The sequence below is a fragment of the Semicossyphus pulcher genome, unplaced genomic scaffold, assembly GCF_022749685.1.
Source record: "Semicossyphus pulcher isolate SPU_LCO1_2020_fin unplaced genomic scaffold, fSemPul1.0.p SCAF_3, whole genome shotgun sequence".
Taxonomy (NCBI): Eukaryota; Metazoa; Chordata; class Actinopteri; order Labriformes; family Labridae; genus Semicossyphus; species Semicossyphus pulcher.
The window spans coordinates 16,827,280-16,847,953 of NW_027211704.1; the positions used below are offsets into that span (position 1 = coordinate 16,827,280).

The 20,674-nt window shown below is 40.8% G+C and overlaps 2 protein-coding genes across 2 annotated transcripts; both read right to left on the reverse strand.

The window, feature by feature from the left end:
- Window positions 1–168: 168 nt before the first annotated feature.
- Window positions 169–10,850, reverse strand: LOC138606140 (activin receptor type-1B-like). The gene is made up of 9 exons (XM_069678603.1): window positions 10,730–10,850; window positions 7,915–8,160; window positions 6,948–7,214; window positions 6,619–6,849; window positions 6,330–6,497; window positions 4,733–4,889; window positions 4,495–4,619; window positions 4,246–4,376; window positions 169–2,793 (listed from the first exon to the last, which is right to left on the reverse strand). The coding sequence occupies exons 1-9, from the start codon at window positions 10,794–10,796 to the stop codon at window positions 2,668–2,670; spliced, it is 1,518 nt and encodes a 505-aa protein (XP_069534704.1). The 5' UTR covers window positions 10,797–10,850; the 3' UTR covers window positions 169–2,667.
- A 1,780-nt stretch (window positions 10,851–12,630) lies between these two features.
- ankrd33ab (ankyrin repeat domain 33Ab) lies at window positions 12,631–15,570 on the reverse strand. The gene is made up of 4 exons (XM_069679029.1): window positions 15,310–15,570; window positions 15,080–15,209; window positions 14,774–14,914; window positions 12,631–13,475 (listed from the first exon to the last, which is right to left on the reverse strand). Exons 1-4 carry the CDS (start codon window positions 15,568–15,570, stop codon window positions 12,634–12,636), a joined length of 1,374 nt encoding a protein of 457 aa, XP_069535130.1. The 3' UTR covers window positions 12,631–12,633.
- Between the last annotated feature and the right edge of the window lie 5,104 nt (window positions 15,571–20,674).

Sequence of the window (20,674 nt, forward strand, 5' to 3'; positions counted from 1 at the left end):
GTCCAACTGATTGATTTAACTACAAAAGTTAAGTTCATGCCTGCAAATCAAAAATGAAGAGCTGTAAGAGGCTAAGACGCTCTGTAGAGCTTTATGATATGATGTTCCGTGAGTTCATCATCACAAGTGATCTGTTTGACAAAGGCAGTAATAGAAACAGGCACAACATAGGAAAACAATTGCATTTATTACTCTATATTAGAAGTTACATTGAAGTCCTGAAGGGGTTTGTACATGAATGCAGTTGTGTCTTTGCCGTGACTGGACAGAGACGTTGGAGTGGTCACAACCTTTAGTATAACCTTAGTTCTTGGACTCCTACTCTTCCACAGGGATACTTGGTGCAAGGTATTAAAATCCTTAAATATACAATGCATTTTGTATACTGTAAGGCAGGTACAATATGACAGAAATACCCCTTTAGTGTATGAATATTGTTGACACAAACAGTAGAGCTTTCCAATCTTTCCAGCAAAAGCAACAGCTTAAAGTGCAGCCCATCAGTTCCTACAAACATCCTGTAAGACTTAAACGATACAGTGCATTTAACGAGTGATTTCAAAATAAAAAGTGTTGGTCAAACACATTTGGGATCAAGACGTTTCAGTAGTATTTAGTTTCAACATTTCTTCTCCCGAGGAACAAGTCTGATTCTTGTTACAGCTTTAAGAGTACAGCAAACGATTGGCATGATTTGTATAAACATTCTCATTTTCAGTGGTGTGATCTAAAATCAACACTCGAGGCCGTGTGGCCGGAGATGGTTCTGAGAGCAATTTGGTTTTTAGTGCTGTGAGGTCAGTAGTAGTGCACATTGCGGCCTTCCAGGCTTCCATATGGACTCACAGCATAGACATATAAATAACATGGGAACGACTTTACACAAACAGTACCTGTTGAATTTGCATACAGCTACAGACAAAGTGCACCTTTTTCCTGATAAATGTGGACAGTGATTTCTGACAATGTTAGCTTGAAGGAAACAATCCACGTATGATCTGCACATTAAGGAGGTATTGTATGGTGGATGAAAGGAGCTGGGAGGGGAAACATCCATTAAAAGTTAAATTATGCTCTGCAGTAATAAGAGGGCTTTAGGAGAACATAAGCAGTGTATCCGACACAAACAGTAATCGTACTCTGGAGGTCAGAAAGTACATCGGTACATGATTCTGATCTTAGATTTTCTCATCAACAACCAAAAATCCAGTATAAAAGATTCAACTATCTAAAACAAGACCTAAGCATCTACATGAAACAGAATGTAACGGTCATATGTACACAAGTATTACCTTCAAAAGCTAGACGATGTGCAGTAGTTTACTTGGCCAGGGGGAACGCACCCTGAGGGGAAAACAACATGTAAGACGGCTTTGAAGACAAAAAATAAAAATCAAGATAAGAAAAATGTAATTCAGATTCCTGGAGTTGTTTTTTAAAAGGTATAAAAATTCACTATTTTTGCTCACATTTAAAGTACAGTGTAAGCTGTACTTGCTGTCGCAAAGGACAAATGTTTTGTATACCAGCTCATCTGAGGGAGCGGAGCAACATTGGCTCCCATGGCAGGTTGTGGTCTGTGGACTGATCAAGATGGGAATACAACAATTTATATAAAGTACATGTAGCTTGGTGCTACTTGTGTCCCAATGTGAAGTTTGTTGTCAGCAAAAAAGATCAAGGACAAAACATTCAGTATCAAGTCGCTGAAAGCTGTTTCTCTACAACACGCTACTTTTAACCCTCCATATTTCTGTCTGTCTGCATGTTTGCTTTCCATATGCAGAACAAAAGTGGGGAAAAGAAGTTGTTGATCGGTAAGCATAAGGAAAACCTGAGGTTTACAACAGCTCATTGGACGGGCTCCAGGCAGTTTGTCCAACAGCTAAACAATGTTAAATAATCCAGTGACTTTTAAGCCTCAAAACACCTTGTTGAAAGTCAACAGGCGGTATTTACACAAACTGCCTCAACTACTTTATACATGCTTACATGGTAATCAGTAGACAACTAAAGCACACAGTCAGAGCAGATGGACTATTCTACTTGAAGCGGCTTGTGACATGCCTGTGTGCTGCAGGTGCCAGAGAAACCCACACAAGAACCCCAGAAACGCCCATATATTAATAACAATATATCGTTATTTAAATAACAGAATAAGAAAAAAATAAGTTAAAAATTCCAAAATCTCCCAACTTGTCTCCTTTAAAATACAAAAACTGCAAAATCCTGTTTTTTACCAACTAAGCAACCGTGTTCAATGAGACTGAGATGAAATATAAGCGACTGATTTTCAAAATGTTAACTGGTTAATTATATATCCTGCTATCTATTGCATACAAGTACACAGAAAGTCCAAGGGTTCTTGTTAGTATGGAGTGTAGAGAGGGACAAAAAGATTCAGGTAGGGCAGCAGTAGCTGAAACAAGACAGGAAAAGTGTTCTTGGTAGTTTGGCTGGGTAAGCGAGGTAGGGTTTGTCAGAAATCAAGTGGCTTCAAAACTGGCAGGAGTGTCTATGAAGAAATATTTTACAAAGTGCGACTCTCCACCAGATCCTCTGACTTTGTGCGTTCTTTGTAGAAAGCCCGGCTGCTCTCTCTCAGTGTCCCGCAGTCTGGAGTCGGGTCTCGATCAGTGCTCTTTCTCGGTGCTCTGCTGACTCAGCTCACACTTTAATGTCCTCCTGAATGCTGAGCTGGGACAGGGTCTTTTTGATGCGCAGGGCCGTCAAGCGGGCAGCTCCGTTAGCATACCAACACTCCCTCATGATTTTGCCCATAATCCGCAGTGACTGGAACAGCAGGGGAAGAAGCAAGGATTAAGTCTAGTTTATGTTAAGAATTCAAAGCATTTTATCTGAAAGACTGTGTTCCTTTACAAGCATCGTGTTGTGTTTTATTTGAATTAAAACATAAAAACTGTACAAATATAACCCTGGTTATTAAATCTATCTCAGATTTGGTATGAAACATAAAAACTCAACAATCTGACAGCTCGTAAATATATCCCAACCAGTACTGGATTTTTGAGGCCAATAATAATAATGATAATCAATATTTGAGCATTTAAATCAAACTGTATAAAAAGATGGACGACATGACAGCTCCCTAAAAGTGAAGCCAAACCCTCTCTATCGCCCCCTGCTGACTGGCTGCAGTATAGGTCATAAAGCCCGCCTCCTCCATGTTAACAGATGGGACATGAGTCAAACTATAAAATCAAAATACACAACAAATACATTTTTCTCAAACATAGTTTCTGTCATTATAGTTAGTTCTTATCATGCTGATTCACATCCAAGTGTTCATTTTTCTGTCAAGTTTATTTTTAATTAGTTATTCGATGCTGTAAAAATGATGATTTTCAGTCTTTTTGACAAATCGGGCTCCTGCAGCCGATCTGTTCCGGATTAGCAGAGTGGAGGAGGAATAGCGAGAGGAAACGTAACTTAAACAATCACTAGTCATTGAAGTTTCCATATCTGTGAATGTTAACCTCAGACCAACACAAGCCTGTTCTGCTGTTAAATACACAGTGTGTGTTTTGGTTAGCGGAAGTGGCTATGGCGGCTCCAGCCGCCGATCTCTACTGTGCAGCTCTGGCTCCAAATGACATCACCATCACAAGATGGCAGCGCCCAACACGGGGGCTATTTTGGCTTAAATTTTGTAGATTGAGAGTAGATAGAGGCGTGTCGTCCATCTATATATATACAGTCATTGACACATAGAAAACCTTTCATGATTTTTGTAACATAATAAAATAAAGACAAAGATTTTTTATGATTATTCCGTAAATATGTTTTTTAAGAGTTGTTGGTGTATGTATTAGATGATTGTCAACTTGTCAGTGCTCTCTGGTGGACAAACTACCTGTGGAGATACAATTTTAACCTTAAGTCCAGGGAAAGCCAATACGAGCTGATATATGTAGCTGTAGTTGTAAATAAACCAACATTTTTGCCATATGAACTGAGAGTAAGTGCATTGGTAATGTGCATATCCTAATGGCACAGGCGAACTACAAGGGAAGACAGTTTGAGGGATTATTTTAGCCACACCTAAAGAGGTTTAGCCTGGGGGACTGAGAACCTCTTGGTGTATTTTTAGTGATTTTGCAGCGTTCCTGGATCTCAGCAATCAGCTGAACGATTGCAATACTAACACCTCCACAATAAGAACTAGAATTAGGCTTCCAGTGTCAGTGTAGATCTAAATTTAGTATCAATTAATCATTTTCATACCTCGTAGCTCTGCCACCAATTTGGGATGTTGGGTCGTAGCTTTTGGTCGCACACCACCTTTCTCATCTCCTCTATGGAAGGGTCAGAGGGCACCAGGTCATAGTAGGGCAGCTGGTACTCTTCGTGGATACCTGATAGCACAACACAATGTGGAGGTCAGATCAGAGCTGCAGGGATCTCAGCTGTAACTACTGAACCAAAAACAAACAACACAGGTTGAATATCCAGAGTAAAACAAAAGACTCTAACCTCCACTATTACAGCGGCGTGCAATCTCCCAGTAGACCAGACCCAAAGCGTAGATGTCAGCACATTTAAAGGAGTCAAAGTGTCTCATGTTGATGGTCTCATCCAGAACCTCTGGAGCCATGTACCTGTGAGACATAGAAACAATCCCAGTTTGTAAATGTGTAGATTTAGAGAGTAGTCTAGGAAGGGTATGAAATACATCAGTGTGAGAAACACAGGTATGCATGTGTACACAGACCTCTTGGTGCCCACCCTTTGGTTGGGCGCGATGTCGATGGTGTCTGTGGAGGAGTCATGGCGGACGGCCAGGCCCAGGTCAGCGATGGCGCAGGTGCAGTTCTTCTTCACGAGGATGTTCTTGGACTTTAAGTCTCTGTGTGCGATGCCCGGCTTTCCTGGCAAAACAAAAATGTGCATGACATGCACTTGTGAGTTCTTATCACTTTTATAACATGTCAACAATGAACTTCTGTTTTATAAAAATCTGGAAGCGGCAACAAGTTATGCAAGTTTCCTTTTGGAATCAGTTTGGTTGATAAAAATAGAAAACACTCCTCCACTTGTGTGAAACAAAATGTTCTCAATGCCAGTTAAATTTTCTGTGACTGGTACCAAAGCAGAGAGAACGGCTTTAAAAAGAGAGCAACTAGATTATATATTCCATTACTTACTATTTTTTTTTATTTAGCAGCTAATAGTGTCTGATGTTAGGCTGCCATGTACTGTACATGATTGCATCAACAGGTTAGTGCAATGAGAACAGATGACTCAGACACGAGAGCTAAACATTTCTCATGTCGAAGATAAAGCCGTATCAAATTTATAAAGTATGTACAGGGAATCCATTTAGTTGCTTGTATTGCTTATTATCATTAGTGCCATTACTCCACAATGCATTTATCTATTTCTCTTTCTCATTGCATTTTCTGATTTCTTATCATAAAAAAACATCATGAAGAACATTATTATAATATTTTTAAACAAATCCTTTTTTCAGGTTCCCTATAAAATACACAGCATTTGGGATTATGTAGAATATAACACGCCTGCTTCGATTACATAATTAAATTTTTTTAATGAATAACATGTAACTATGTTCTGCACACTTTATTTCTTAATTCAAGCCTTGCAGACGGTGGTAAAAACCAGCTGTGAGTATGAGAGGCCTTTTTCCAGTCTGTGGTTGGGGAGAGGACACACGAGGAATGTGTTTCAAAAGGGAAATTTATAAGTTGACCACAATACATTTCTCACTTAAAACAGTTATTTACAGACTGTTTTCTTTTTATAACTGCCAGAACTCTATATTTAGGTATTCTTTTAACCGCTAAGAGGTCGAGATGAAACAAGAGGAGAGAGTAATGCGGGGGGCAATCAAGAAAATTTGTAACCACTGAGGCGTTCAACTAGAGCTGCAATGAAATGTCAAATAATCAGTTTAGTTATGAATTGCCATCATTTTTCAAAGCAAAACTGTCAAATTACAAACATTTGCTGGTTCCAGATTCTTTAAATAAGCAACTGCTGCTTTGCGTTTCTTTTTGCCAGATAGCTAACGGTCTTTGGATTTTGGACTGTTGGTTGGACAAAAGAAGCGATACGACGACGTCACTTTGTGTTCTGGAAAGTTTTGATGAGCATTTTTCACAATGTTGTAATCAAAGTAATTTAGCGTTTATTCTTACAAAACAATGAAAAGGTCCAAATGAACATCTGCAACTCAAACTGGCACATGCATACATAACACAATAGCTGGTTTATCTTTAAGGTGGAAGCGTCATAGAACCCTGAAAAGAACACGTCTAAATACAAATGCACATTGATAGAAACACTACCTTGTGTTCCGAGAATCTCCATGTGCAGATGTGCAAGGCCGCTGGCAGCTGACAGCGCTAGTTTGATCATCCCTTCAGTAGTGACAGAGTAGCGGTTCAGGTAGTCAAACAGGGAGCCGTACTCGTGATAGTCCGACACCAACCACAGCTGGGTCCACGTGCCGTTGTCTGGGACGGAGACAGAAACACACATGATGACAAATATAACACTGACAGGAGCTACACTTAGCTGTAAATCATTGATGCTTTCTTTGACAAGAAAACGTGTTGTGATGTCACAGGTTTGCACCTTTGTTGTCAGCAGCGATGAAGCCCAGGATGTTTTCATGGCGGAGCATGATTGTCTGATAGATTTCAGCCTCACGGAACCAGGAGCGCTCCTCTCTGGAGGAGAAGATCTTCACCGCCACGTCACCTCCCCTCCAACGTCCTCGCCACACCTCCCCGAAACGCCCCTTACCGATGATCTCTTGGAGGACGATTGTTCTGGCCACAGTGCGCTGGACAAACAGAGGCAGACCTGCACAGAAGAGATGAGAACAAAGATCAGCCATCAGCAGCCAGAAGCAGCGCAAACAGAAACATGAGCGCTCGCCTGCAGCTACATCGTGCACTGACCTGAGCCTGAACCAGACGTGGACAGATCGTATATGAGGTCCTGCAGGGTCCTGTCTTTGGACAGGTAGAGGTGGTCACAGGAGGGGTCCTCCACCTCCAGCCTCTGCCTGTGGCTGTAGGCCCTCTGGTGGTACTGATACAGGAACACGCCCACCAGCAGCAGCAGACACAACAGGAACAGCGGCCCTGCAATCACTGCCACTAGTTCAACCAGCCCCCATGTTCCGCCTGGACCGTAGCCGCCCCCAAGTCCTGAGTGAGTCGTAACTGAAAAGAGAACGGTAGAGAAGTGATCCCTTGATTCAGCCAGCATTATTGGGGCCTTGAGATTATTTATATTAAAAGCTGGTTCTCGCATCAATTATTCTTGAACCATAAGCATTTGACGATAATGAAACATTCATACTGTGGAATGGAAATTGTTGTAGTCTTTTACACCTATTATTCCTAGTGTTGAACAGGTCAACCTTTTGATGAGGATATTCACACTGAATAACAACCGAGCAGACAAACTTCAGTTAAATTATCAGTTACAGTTAATAACCTGTGCTGCATTTTGCTTAAAAACTTCATTTTATGCTGGGGATTGATACTGTGATGTCTTTAACTGTGATGTCTGGTTAAATAGTTTCCAAACGAACATTCTTCTCTCTAAATATATTTTAGGACACTGTACAAAACACAACAGGAAACTTCTCAGGAACCATGAGTCACCGAAGTGTGTAAGAAATGCTTCACAGGCACTGAGATGCTTCAGATACCATCACAAAGCCCCCATTCACATGCACTAATTAAACAAAGTATAAATGCTACTGCCTGACATTTTAGGTGTATAGTACTTTACTTTTCTAATATAATGTATTTTCTCCAGTTCATACGATTAGTGTTGAGATCTATCATACAAAAATTTTAAAAATTTCAAGTAAAAAATGATCATAGTGTGTGGGCTGTGTGGTCCTTTTCTCACCTGAGGGTACTTGGAGGTCAATGCTGTTGCAGTAGTCGGTGTAGCAGCAGTGGATGTTGAGCAGACCTTCTGCACCGCGGCAGTAGAACGGTTGTCCCTGGGGCACGAGTTTGTCCCGTGTGATGCAGATGCGGATGTGCTGCTCTTGGCCTTCGATGAAGGAAGTGGAAGCCATGCAGGCTCCATCGGTCTCGCACCGGGAGCCAGTTTTCTCGCACTGGGCTGTAGTGCAGTTACACCAAAGAGCTGCAGAGACAGAGGGAGCCAAATGTAATGAATTTATTGTTAAAAAACAGCAACATCATATCAACATATTTCTTCCCTGCTGCACACATCACATGAGGGAAATAACAGCGTGCAAAACACCTAAAAATGTGCAATATATCCTTTCATGAAACATACAAGACAATAGATTTGTTAGCATTTTATTTTGTGATAGCTAAAGTTGCAGACAAAATGATTAATTTGGTTTGTGGAAGTCTTGTGTGCGGCAGCTCGCCGACAAGGTTAGACAGTAACATTATGCAAAAACATTTCTAGTAATAAAGTTTCATTTTCAGATGAGAGACTCCTTGCAATGATGAAAACAAGAGGAAAAGACAGAGACGGTGGTTTTAGAGTGGTGGTATTAGAGTTGGTTTGGGTATTAGAGTGGTCAGGAAATAGAGGAAATGTTAGATGTAGGGTGGGGTGTGTTCGCCTGGCTGGGCCTTTGGGAGGATGGGAGGAGAGATTATGTGAAAGTATGTAAGAGCAGAGATTAAAGGAGCAGCATTAACTGTTATCTGACCAACAGGACACTAATACTTCTTCAGTGAAATTGAGTAATGTTATGAAGACACAGAAATGATGTGACATTCCAGTAACTCCAACAAAGCCCCCAGTGGTCTCCATTCAAAATGACCTTGCCAGAGCTTGAGCGCTGTATGTGGCTGTTAAAAAACCATGACACATGCAGTTGGACTTAACTGTAATCTGTGTCAACCAGGGGAAATACACAGTTAATGCGTTACAACATATTTTGTGGTAATGATTCACACAATGCCCACACCTACTCGGCAGATGCCAGAGCTCAGACACGAGGAGCAAAACAACCAGGGAAGAAATACGGAAGAAAAATGCTGACTAAACTTGAGACTGACGTTTCAGACTTTCCAGGGCTATTAATGTCACGCTCCGAGTAGTCCTCAGAGTTAAGTTGCATTATTGACTGAAATCTTCAAGATACTAACCACTGCAGTTCAGACGGAAACAAAAACATCTCAGTGATTAAAATAAATCACAACACAAGAAAATGTTTTGTCGTGAGGTGCAAAACACTTCACATCACCACTTGAATTCTGATGCTTGAGTAATGAGTCATTTTTCTGTTTTCAACCTGAACACAACAGGATTGAGCTGCCATGTTTTATGAAGTGCCCCACACCCCTAACACCAACATCATTTTCCATGGTTGATATATATAAGACAATAAGGGGGGCACAAGTAACATATCTCAATGTGCACAATACAATGCAGTTCACTGTGTGGGGATGCAAAGGCATACTGTATCATTTAAATGTGTTCCTAGCACGATTTCAGAGTGCAATAACAGAAGAAAAGAGGAGGAACGTTTTGATTATACAACTAATACTAATGAGAATTTGCCAACCATTTATATTGTAGCAGCAATTCATTTCATGGCTCTGTTGTTTTCTGTTCTTTAATTTCTGTTTGATCAATAATCTAATAAATTACTCACAAGATAAATAAACTATTTTGATACTCGACTGATCCTTTCAATCAATATAGCAAAAACACAGATTTCCTAGTTTCAGCTTCACAGCTGACTGTTTTTAATATAATACTTATAATCAAAGTAAACATATTGATGGCAATGCTGGATTTTTCAGAAAATACTGATGATAAATAAGGATGTTATACATATCCTCCAATCCTGCTTGGCCTATATATTAAAAAACCTACTGTTGAATACCATGTAATCTTAAGGCAGAAAAGTCTAATAATTTAAAAAAGAACAATACACACAGTATACACTATTCAAGATACTGAGAGAAGACACCAGACACACTCAGAAGGCTCCAAATCCTGATAAACTATAATCTTTTGTAAGATGCAGCTCAACATGGTGTAATCCATGATAATAACATTAGTGTGCATTATATCTTTATAGCAGCATCCTCAAAAAGAGTTTCATCTTCATATCTGTGCCTGGATTCTGTTGGTATTAAATTACTAATGTCTCCTACGAGTTATCTGAGGACATCCATCCCCATTACATCGACATTTGAGCCCTCTGAAATCCTGACACACACAGTAATGTTCTCATGGCATCATTATTCAACTAGCTCCGGGTCTCGGGTCTGCTTACAGAATATTACGGATATTACTCTGCAATAACAACCATATGTTAAGCTTTGTTACTACTCAAAGCTAAGGACATTACAAAGCTCAGCGCGAGACCACTGACCGTATATGTGCACGAGACGAACAGTTTGCTCTGTTTACAGCGAAATCAATCACTGAGCTGAGTCCGTGCTACCTAAATAAACCCTTTGTCTACTGTTTCAGACTAGGCAACTTGACAGCGAGAGAAAGGCGGTGAGCTATAGTGTTTTGTTACATAAAATTGTATTTAAAAAATACCAATGTCTGTTCAAGTAAGGCTGACCTGGTTTCCTCTCTACAGCTCAATTGACTTTGTCGCTCGGCTCGGCTAAAGCTAACGTTAGCTAGCAGCTAACTGCCCATTCGCTCGCCGAGATGATGGCAGCGGTGCTGCGCTCATGAACAAAACAAACAAAAAGTAGCTCACCCTCGCAGGTTCTGTACAGGACGGTCTGAACAACCACGACGGCTAACGAGATCCGCAGGTTAGCCATGATCAATAAAGTCCCGGTTCATCGCATTGACACGTTTAGTTAGCTAACGTGAAGCTAGATGTGGCGAGGCGTGATGGTGACAGCTAACCAGGCTGTCAGTGCACTGTGTGAAGTTAAGTAACATGCTCCACCAGCAGGCAGCAGCACATACACAGAGGATACGGAGGATGGTCTATCTATCTATCTATCTATCTATCTATCTATCTATCTATCCGTCTGTCTGTCTGTCTGCATCCACCAATCTAAGTTAAAGGTCAACATCATGAGGTATATAACGTATGTTAATCCTTGATGGAACGTTGTTTTGTTTTTCAACACCATCAGGTCTTGCTTACACTTCCTTTTCATTGTGTCCTCATCGAGGAAAGGCTGCTTTCTGCGATATTTTATCAGTGTGTTTGTCTCTAATCACCTCCAGCTATACATGCAGCTGCATAAACTGCCCTGCGGCAAAGGATTATCTTCAGTTATGGTCTTTAGTCTTACCTTCCTTTAGCCTTTTTAAGAGGTTGGAAGTAACTAAGTACATTTACTTACTGTAAGTACTGTGCTGGAATACAATTTCAAGGTACTTGCATGTGACTTGATTGTTCTAAAAATTACTATATAGAAATAATACATCTTTTGCATTGTTGGATATGTAGATTAAGAAGCATCGGCATTAATTTCAGTTTATTTTACAACCAGTTAAAAACTGCTTACAATTGCTTAAGTTAAAGATTTGAGTGGCTCTTCCACCAATGAACTTGGGATATTAAAGCTACTAGAAATGCTGCATACAGATCATTCAAGAGGCCTACCACTTGACACTGCTCTCCCCTGGGTCCACAGCAACAACTGATCTATGCAACTTGGCTAGATTATAGACAGGGGCTATAAAATCCAGGACAAAAACAATTTTATATGCTGTTCCAAAGTTACAGGCCCGAATGTATCGTTTGATATTGCGGCACCATCAAGAAAAGTTGCACCAAACACAGAAAGTTCCTTCATCACAGCTTTTCTGATGGGAACAGTTTAATACCATGGCTGCAAAGAAAGTGTATGAAAGTGATAGGCAGGAAAACCAGAAGAAAATGAGCCTAAACAGACTTTAAAACAAAGAAGAAAAAACTTGAAACACTAATTAATGAATTGACTGAATTGAAACTTTAACTGTCCTATATTTATTTGCAATTTCAAGAAATCCATGCATTCATAGAGTGAATGAAAACAGGAGATATCATCTGAATCTTATTGGCAATATCACAAAATGGCAATAAAACTTTTGATACATACTTTACAGTATTTACAAGTGATTTTTAGGAAGCAAAAATAACTTAAAACAAAATTAAAATGTAGATAACAATATAGATAATCTATGACCTACTGTAGCTATGTGTGTCTGTATTTACATTTTGCATATATGTAGACATACATACAGGGTGTGCCTTCCTGTCTGTCTTCTATTTCATTGATGAGGTAGATTCTGTGGATGTTTTAGCACCTGTGAAACAGTAAACCTGGGTTTCTTGCATTATACCATAAGAATTGAAAAAGTCCCCATGTAGTCCTATTTAATACTTCAAAATTTAGAACATATTAATGAAAAAATAAACGTTTTTTCTACTGTTACTCAAAATATATGAGATATTTATCTCAACCTTTAGACACTAGAGGCTAAAATCTTCAAATTCCTCCCAAAGAGTCCTTGAAGTGCTTCTTCGAGGTCCTCTGCAGTTCATTTTAAGAATAATGTTTTTATGATATGGGTTCAACATTTGCTGACTATTTCCAAGATATTTTCAAAGAGCATATTGTTCACAAAAGGGAGGATTCATACAGCAGACCAGTCTGTTTAGTTTTTGACCTTCTTGCTTTCTTTTTTGTTCTCCTTTTTCTCCTTCTTGGCCTTCTCCTCCTCAGCCTTCTTCTTCTCCCTCTTTTTCTCCTCCTTGACCTCCTTGTACTTCCAGATAGGTGGTTCCAGGAAGCCCTTTTCCTTCTTCTTCTTCTTCTTCTTTTCTTTCTTTGGCGTTGCCTCGGTAGGCCTGTTGATGTTGATCTGGGGGATGCAGCCAGAAGGGAACACACTGTTCCTTCTAGCCATACTGCGGGGAATAAATGTCGAAGCAACTTTGGTGGAAGCCAGAGAGAGGATGCTGCCTCGCCGGTCAGTTTCAGCGCAGCACGTTGTGGTGATGGACTCTGAAGACTGGATTGTGGGTATGATGTGTGAGACTGAGCCGTTACTGTGGCACACTGAGCTCTCTTGTAATTCCTTTTCCGTGTGTTTTTTCACCAACTCTGGGACCGCCAGGCGCCTCTTCCCCACCTCAGGAGGGCTCGTCGGGCAGAGTGGACGGCATGCAATTGAAATTAGGGGACTGTGGACACTGGTGGTGATACGCACCATGTGGTCCAGGCACCCATTGTCCTCTGGGTCACGAGGTAACCTGAATCCAAATGTGTTTTTGAGCCGTTGGGTAATTTTTTCCCTGGCGCTTTTCTCAGCTATGGCCTTAGCCACCCTCTCGTTAAGCTCAGGCCACTCAGGGACGTAACTCTCACAGAACTGCTCAGCCTTTGGTCGCAATTTAAGGCGGCGGAGACGAAACAGAGTCTCGTAGCGACCTGTTTTCACCGCCCAGTCCCGAGCACATTTTCCTTTTGTGGAGTCTACTGCGTGTATATCCGCCCCTGGAAACAAAGGATGGTAGAGGAGAGGAATGAGGAGGGCAACTCAAAGTTAATTTTAACATTTAAATTAAGAATACATTCATCTATTTTTTTTATATTTAGACCTGTAGACAACTGACAGGATTTTTTTTTATATGCCTGACATTTTGGTTGGTTGTAGCAGGAATAGCAGGTGTTTGAAATCACATTAACGCTGGCTCTAGCTTACAGCTTAATTAACTCATATGTCTTTCAGGTGTGCCAGCGTGCAAAAACCAGACCCCTGAAACAGAAACACCTCAAGTGTATACACCTAAGTGTTTTCTGCTGTTAAAAACATAAATAATGACCTCAAACAAATCATTGGTATAGGCCTTTTTCAAGGTGCATATTTTGACATGTCATTGTGAGGAAAGCACAGGTGTGGCTAATCACTGTAACGAGGGCTCCGTTGCGTTCAAGTGTCCCCGTAAGTCAAGACATTGTGAGAGTAAACCAGCACACACATCACAACAACCCTGAAACCGAGGAAGCCTAATATTTTTTTAATAAAGGAAGTTAAATTAATTTTATGATTTACACTCTTTTTAAGTCTTTTTTGAAAAAGACATTCGGACAGGATGATTTAGGCTAACTGGGATGGCAGCAATTAGGGCTTTACAATAAACCCAATTTTGGTAACAGACTAAAAGATTAACCAATCATGATAATAAACATCAGGTTAATAATAAAGAAAATATTTTATAACTTATGACTAGCAGAGATTTTAAAAAACCTTTGCAGTCTACAAATAGCTCTGCTAGCAGCTAATCTACAACCAGCCTCCAGGACTAGTAAATCAGAGATTAAGCTGCTGGACGGTGTGTTAAGATGTGATAATGTCCTCACAATGATCCCTTAAACCGGTCTGGGGTCAACAACACATTCACTCACGAAACGAGTTAGCTGTCTTAAAATATGGATGGATAAACCGTGGGCTCAGCTATTCTCACCACCCGAGCTGTAACTGTTCATTTAGAGCCATAAGAGTTAATGAGCTAATGTCAGGGTTTGAAAAGTGGACCTAATAATATCATAGTGAAGCGGCTCCTGTGTGAGTGCAGCATTGTTTAAAGGTTGTTTCTATGTATTTTCTATTTGTTGCCAAATGAATATGCAGCATCAGATATATAGTTTTCAATAAAGTATGAAAACAATGAAAATAAAGACAACTAAAATCCGTCCATTACTCGAGGAATAATTGACGGGAAATTAAGAAAAACAATCAATCTCATGCCAGAAATTTCATAGCTTTGCCCCTGTTCTTATACTGTACGTACCAGCCATAACAAGGGCAGCCACAACGTCATTGCGGCCGGTCATAGCAGCTTTGATGAGAGCTGTGAAACCTCGACAATCTCTTACTTCAGTCTCTATACCGGGAAAGTAATTCAGGAGATACATGACTGTGCTGATATGGCCTGGGGAGGAAAACACAGAAATCAGAGATCAGATCAGCAAGTGTGTCGGAATTTTTTTTTTTTCAAGATCACTTGATGCTATGATGATATTTTCAACTGTAGTATTAGTTCATAAAACCTGACTATTGTTGTTTTGTTTTTGTTTGCTGTCTAGGTATGACTCACCTGCCTGGGATGCAATCATCAGAGCAGTGTTGCCTTCATTGTCCTGGTGATTTATGTCTATAAAGGGGCAGTCGTGAAGCCCGTACACAATATCCAAATAACCCTTGCAGCAAGCCACCATCAAGCCGTTCTGTTGGTGAACAGTGAGGATCAAAGACAGTGTGAGTATTTCAGACATCTTAGCAGACTAGATTCTGAGACATATACAGTATATATGATTAACCCCTCACCCAGCTATTGATATCCAGCTCCATGACCTCCTCTTTTGTGACCCCTCTCTCCAGAACTTTCCGCAGAGAGACGGCTTCATTGCGGGCACATGCTTGATACAGAGTTTTTGCTGTTTGTCCGTTTGTTACCTCGGACCTGTAGTCAGGAAGCACCGAGTCATCAGAGAGAATGCTGTCTGAGTCGGACCCGTTCCCCGACATAGACACGTCGTCCTCATCGGGGCCCGAGCCCAGGTGGGGGTCCTCGGCTGCGGTGGCCATCTTGCAACAGCAGAACAGGTGAGATGATACTGTAAACTACATCTACAAGACAACACAGTCACCTCAACATGCTGTACATATCAGTCGTCACATGAGCCTGAACTGAAAGATCAAAAGTTTGCTTATTGTCAGATTGACCCCGGGTAACATGAGTCTGTCTGTCAGGGATTATGAGTGTGTGTCATGGAGGGGCGTGGCTGTGTGAGCTCAGTGTGCCTTTACTGTTGAGTAACTGGATCAGCATCTGAAAGCCCCGCTGAACATACAGGAGGGCTAAATATGGAACAATCCATCTCAGAATATCCTCAGCTGCACGTGGGCCTGGTCGGCTCGTGTTTTGGCTCTCGTACTGCAATCTGAAGCCAATATGATTACTAAACTAATGACTAATGTGTTTTTCCTGTACATGTGAAGTAGACACACATGTAAAGGTTTACACTTAGTTTGTACTTTAGTGTTCCTGACACTAAAATCAGAGCAACAAAAATATGATTTGAGATCATTTTTCAAAATATCAGGATCAATGAATCAATGAATTGTTTTCCAGGTCTTCCTGTGAAACACACGTCTTCTGTTGTGACTGAGTTGCACAAGAAAGTGTGTCTTACTTTGAAATATGTACAGACATATCAAATCACAACTGTCACAGATCAATGCTGAACCAAAGTTCATAAACTGGAGCAAAGAAGTGACAATTAAGAGGAAGAAGTTGCAGCAACAACCATCCATCATCATCTGATCTATATACTATCACTTTGATCAAACTACCTTACTCATATACATACACATAATAAAAATGCACTTACCATTAAGTGTAAGAAAGAAGCTGTTAATGTAGTTGTATCCACGTGTGGGACTGTGTAAGTCACACCTCTGTGACTTCTTCTGGGCGACTCCTGACTTCCTCCAACACTTCCTCTGTGTTTTCAGAGCAGCTGACGGGTCACAGTTTCCCTCCCGGGCCTGTAAATAGAGGTACTTTGCCCATTTCCATCCCACAAATTGTCACGATGACATAAAACTGAGAGGAGGAGTCTTCACAGAGTCTTCACAGAGACACTGTGTGTTCAGCTCCTGTTCTCGGCTCATCCCACTTACGGCAGCTTTATAGAGGGGATTACTTCCTGCTCCAGCCACTTTCAGCTTTAGACATAACTGCAGTTTAGTCCACCTTACATGTTTTTTTAAATGGCTAAACAAAAGTTTTTTTTAAGTTCTACACCTTTTTCACTTTATTTCTTACTTATTTATAACAGAAAAAGTGGAAAAGAAAACTGACAGGAAGGCTAAAAAGCACATGTCATTAGCAGTCACACCTGTCTTTCATTTCTGCCTCATTCGAGGCACAGAAAAAGTCATTAATCCAATTGTAAATGTATAAATGTTAACTGTAAGCTCCTTAAGCCGGAGGAATCTAATTAATTAAGACAGACAAATGATCAAATCCCATCAGAGGTGACCAGACTGCTCTGAATAGATGGGACAGATGCCAGATTCAAGAGTCAAGACAGCGAGAAAAGTCAGAACAGCAGCAACAGCCGAAACTGAACCTTGATATTTCCCTGCTTTACCTAAAGGCTGCGGACATTTCGCACACTTCTCAGGCTCAGATTTTAGGCTTTAAAACTTGCTCTTCTTAGAATGAAACTGGTGTGCATTTTAATCTACAACCTGAAAATCAGAACTTTATTTGCGTGATTTAAAACGAGAAAGCATCTGTGCTCAATGCGGCGAGGTCTAAGAGGATTTTAGTGTATTCTTGGTTCCACTGCAGGACTTGCAGAGCAGTCTGGGTTGTAGAAACTGGTATAAAAATGCACCAGAAAGAATAATACATACAATTTGTCTGGTTTACTTTTAGTAATAAAAAAGCAGTTTTTTCTGCAGTTATTCTGAGTTAGTTAAAACGCCTGCTTTGGGAATATTCTCAGACTGAATTTAGCCTATGGGTCTCGTGGGACGTGGCTGGACCTGTCTGGACAGATTGATCCTCCACTTGTCCAAAAGGGGCCTGAGGTCAGATCCCACTGCAATTAAACAGCTGTCCTCACTGCCCCAGAGGAGAAAAAAAACCTGGTGCAAAGCATAGATTGTCCACTTTTTCGCCTTCCTTTGGACGTCAGGCAGGATGGCAGAGATCTTCTTCTGAAGACTCTCAGCTTGTTTTCTGTCTTTTGAAGTGGACGTTGAAACGAGAGGAGAAGAATGAGCCTGAATTTTGAGACATTAAACAGATGAAAAAGTAGCGCTAAATAAGGACAAACTCAAGAGGGAGGAAGATCGAGTGATGCAAGGTGAAGACTTTGGCAAAAGTGCAAGGGAGGACTGAGCAACTTCTGGGATACAGGGTTGATAAAGTGAGTGTTTTTGGTCCAGCGTTTGATGAAGTTTAATGCTGAAAACTTGCATGAATCATTTATCAACAGGCTTCTCCTGAATATTAAACACAGATGCTGTAAAAGGGTGAAGTGTAAATGAGTGAGACCCATTTTTAGTAACTTAAGAACATGAATATTACACCTGAGAGTGAGGATGTTGTGTGCATGCTGCAACTTTTGTGTCCACGTCTTTGCGTCAGATGATCTTCACCTTGATGCAGTTTAAAAGTGTAGATTCCTAAAGCAACATTAATGTGATTCCTTTTATCAAACTGAAATTAGTTATATATTTATTGTATTATAAGACCAAAACAGTGCTGCTGCCCATTTTATGGCTGATTAATTGCTGTTTTTAAATTGGGTCGATTTCAGGCTAGTCTTAGCGTAAGTACAACTGCACTCTGCTAACATCTTGCACATTCATTACACTTATTGCACATATTTATGTAACATTTTTATTCTTTTTTCCTATGTACATTGTTTTGCACTGAACCGCCAAGACAAATTCCTTGTATGTGTAAACCTACTTGGCCATAAACCTGAGTCTGATTCTGAACTGGCCGTGTTTTAAGAAAATATATATCACTCCTTGCATTCGTTCAGCTCGCGTTTAAACAAAATAGTTTAATGTTTATGTGGCATTGCTTTCTAATTCTGACAACACATCAAGGCGCACAACAGTGTGACTTTAAGATGCCATCATCATGATGCTCAGTCTGGACGCACTTTTATTTAGTAACTCGAAAAAAACCAGCCCTGTTTTTAAGTTTTCTCCCTTTAAGTTGACATTACCCCCGCTTTGGATTTGATGCTGTCCTGTACACTCTCCCCATCAGTTAAGTCCTCTCAGAGAAATTCCTCAGATAAGATAAAGAACCACTTAAGCTGAATCCAAAATAGGAAAGAGAGTGGGGCAGGGAGAGAGAGAGAGATGAAGTAGAGCGGAAAAGTGGTGTAATTATGTCAATTACCTTCTCTTTGCTTCACTTTGTTTGAACCCTCAATCTGCCACACTTAGACACATGCATTTGATCTATAAAATGCTTTTAATATATCACCTGCTTTTGACAAAGAGGACAATGTGATTTCAATTTAATGTCGGCTTTTTAAAATGGTATTTCACACACTCCGATGTCTGTCTCTGTGTGCAAGATTTCAGACACCAGCCGGGAGAAACTGTTGTCAGATGAGGACAAAAAGGACATGCAGACGCCGTTCAAGTGGGCCAGGAAGTCCAGCGTGGCTGCAGGACGCAAAGGTAAGGTCGTCTTTGTACACCAATAATAATGGATGAATTCAACATTTTAGATACTTTTAAATAGTGGCTAATAAGTTGTGTGCACGCTCACACACATGCATGCACATAAAATAATCCTGCATTGTGGAGAGATCAGTGCTTTTCAGCTCACAGGGATCATCATGTCAGAGTTTTTAAAAGCTTAACTCCGTGGAAAAGAGAGGTAGAGCATTCTGATATTTTTATAGCTGTAATCTGTCCTCGCTGGATTCAGATTCCAGGGTTGTGTTGGCCAACCTGTGACGTGAATGTGCGCTCATGCATCTGTGTAATAAACCTGTGCCACATGGAAACAGATGCTACAGCAGAGACAAACTCCTCTCCTCTCTTCCTGTTTTTTTTTTTTTTCTCCTCTTCTTTGCTGACGTTAACCACGTTCGGGTTCGTACGAGTTGATGCGCAAATCTCCTTGAATCACAGCGCGGGCAGCCCGGACAGCTGTGCTCAGAAGATCATCTAGTCGTGAATGCTTAATCTTTGCTTTGGGATTAAATCGGCCTGCCTCCGTCCTGCCAGCTCAGTTTGCTGTGTGTGTGTGTCATATATTTCCACATGTTGGTTTTTCCACAGCACGGGAAATGCTTGAGTACTTGTGGTAACAAAGGAGAGCCGACATCTGCCTTATTGATCAGAGAAGATTCCTTACCAGATTAAAAATAAGATTTGTGATCGATCAACCCTCCAGTCAAAAGCAAGCCTATTCCTTAGCATTCAATATTAAAATGCCAAACTGTACAGCAGGAATAAAAATGTTTATATCCTGTCTGTGTCTATAGCTCATTACTCTTTTCATGACAACTGCTCGAGGGGAGAATTTTTATAAAACTTCCCCATTGAAATTAGATTAAGGATTAGACGTTTTGCAGAATGAAGGGTGTGCCAGCTTCGAACGAGAGATGGGTGCGGCTAGCTGTCTGCTATGTGTCATCTTGGCTAATTTAAACCACTGAAATCTCGCCTGTTTTCAGCTGTGTTGGCGACAGTTTTTTATGCAATTAACAGAGAAATAATATGACTTTATATATGATTTATTATATATATTATTATATTATTTTATGTAAACGTAAGCACTCACTTAATGAGCAGATATCCTTAAAACCATAACGGTCTACTTCATGGTGTTGGCAAAAAAAAGTGTTAGGATCACCAAAGTCATTCATCCTCTGGGAGCCATGAGTGTCTGTATACAATAGTGTGCTCCCAAGGACACAGAGGGAACACTGAGAGGGTGAGGGGAGAGGGAGTAGAGGCTGGGGGGGGGGAGAAATAAAAAGGAGGTGGGGCTGAGAAACAGATGCTGGCGCAGCAGTGCAGTGTGTAAGCTACCACCCCCTTCCTCATCACAGCCCCTCCCATTCCCTGCCTCTCCCTCGCTCCCTCGCTCACTTTTGGTCCCTCTCCTAATCTTTACCCACTATCTGACCACACA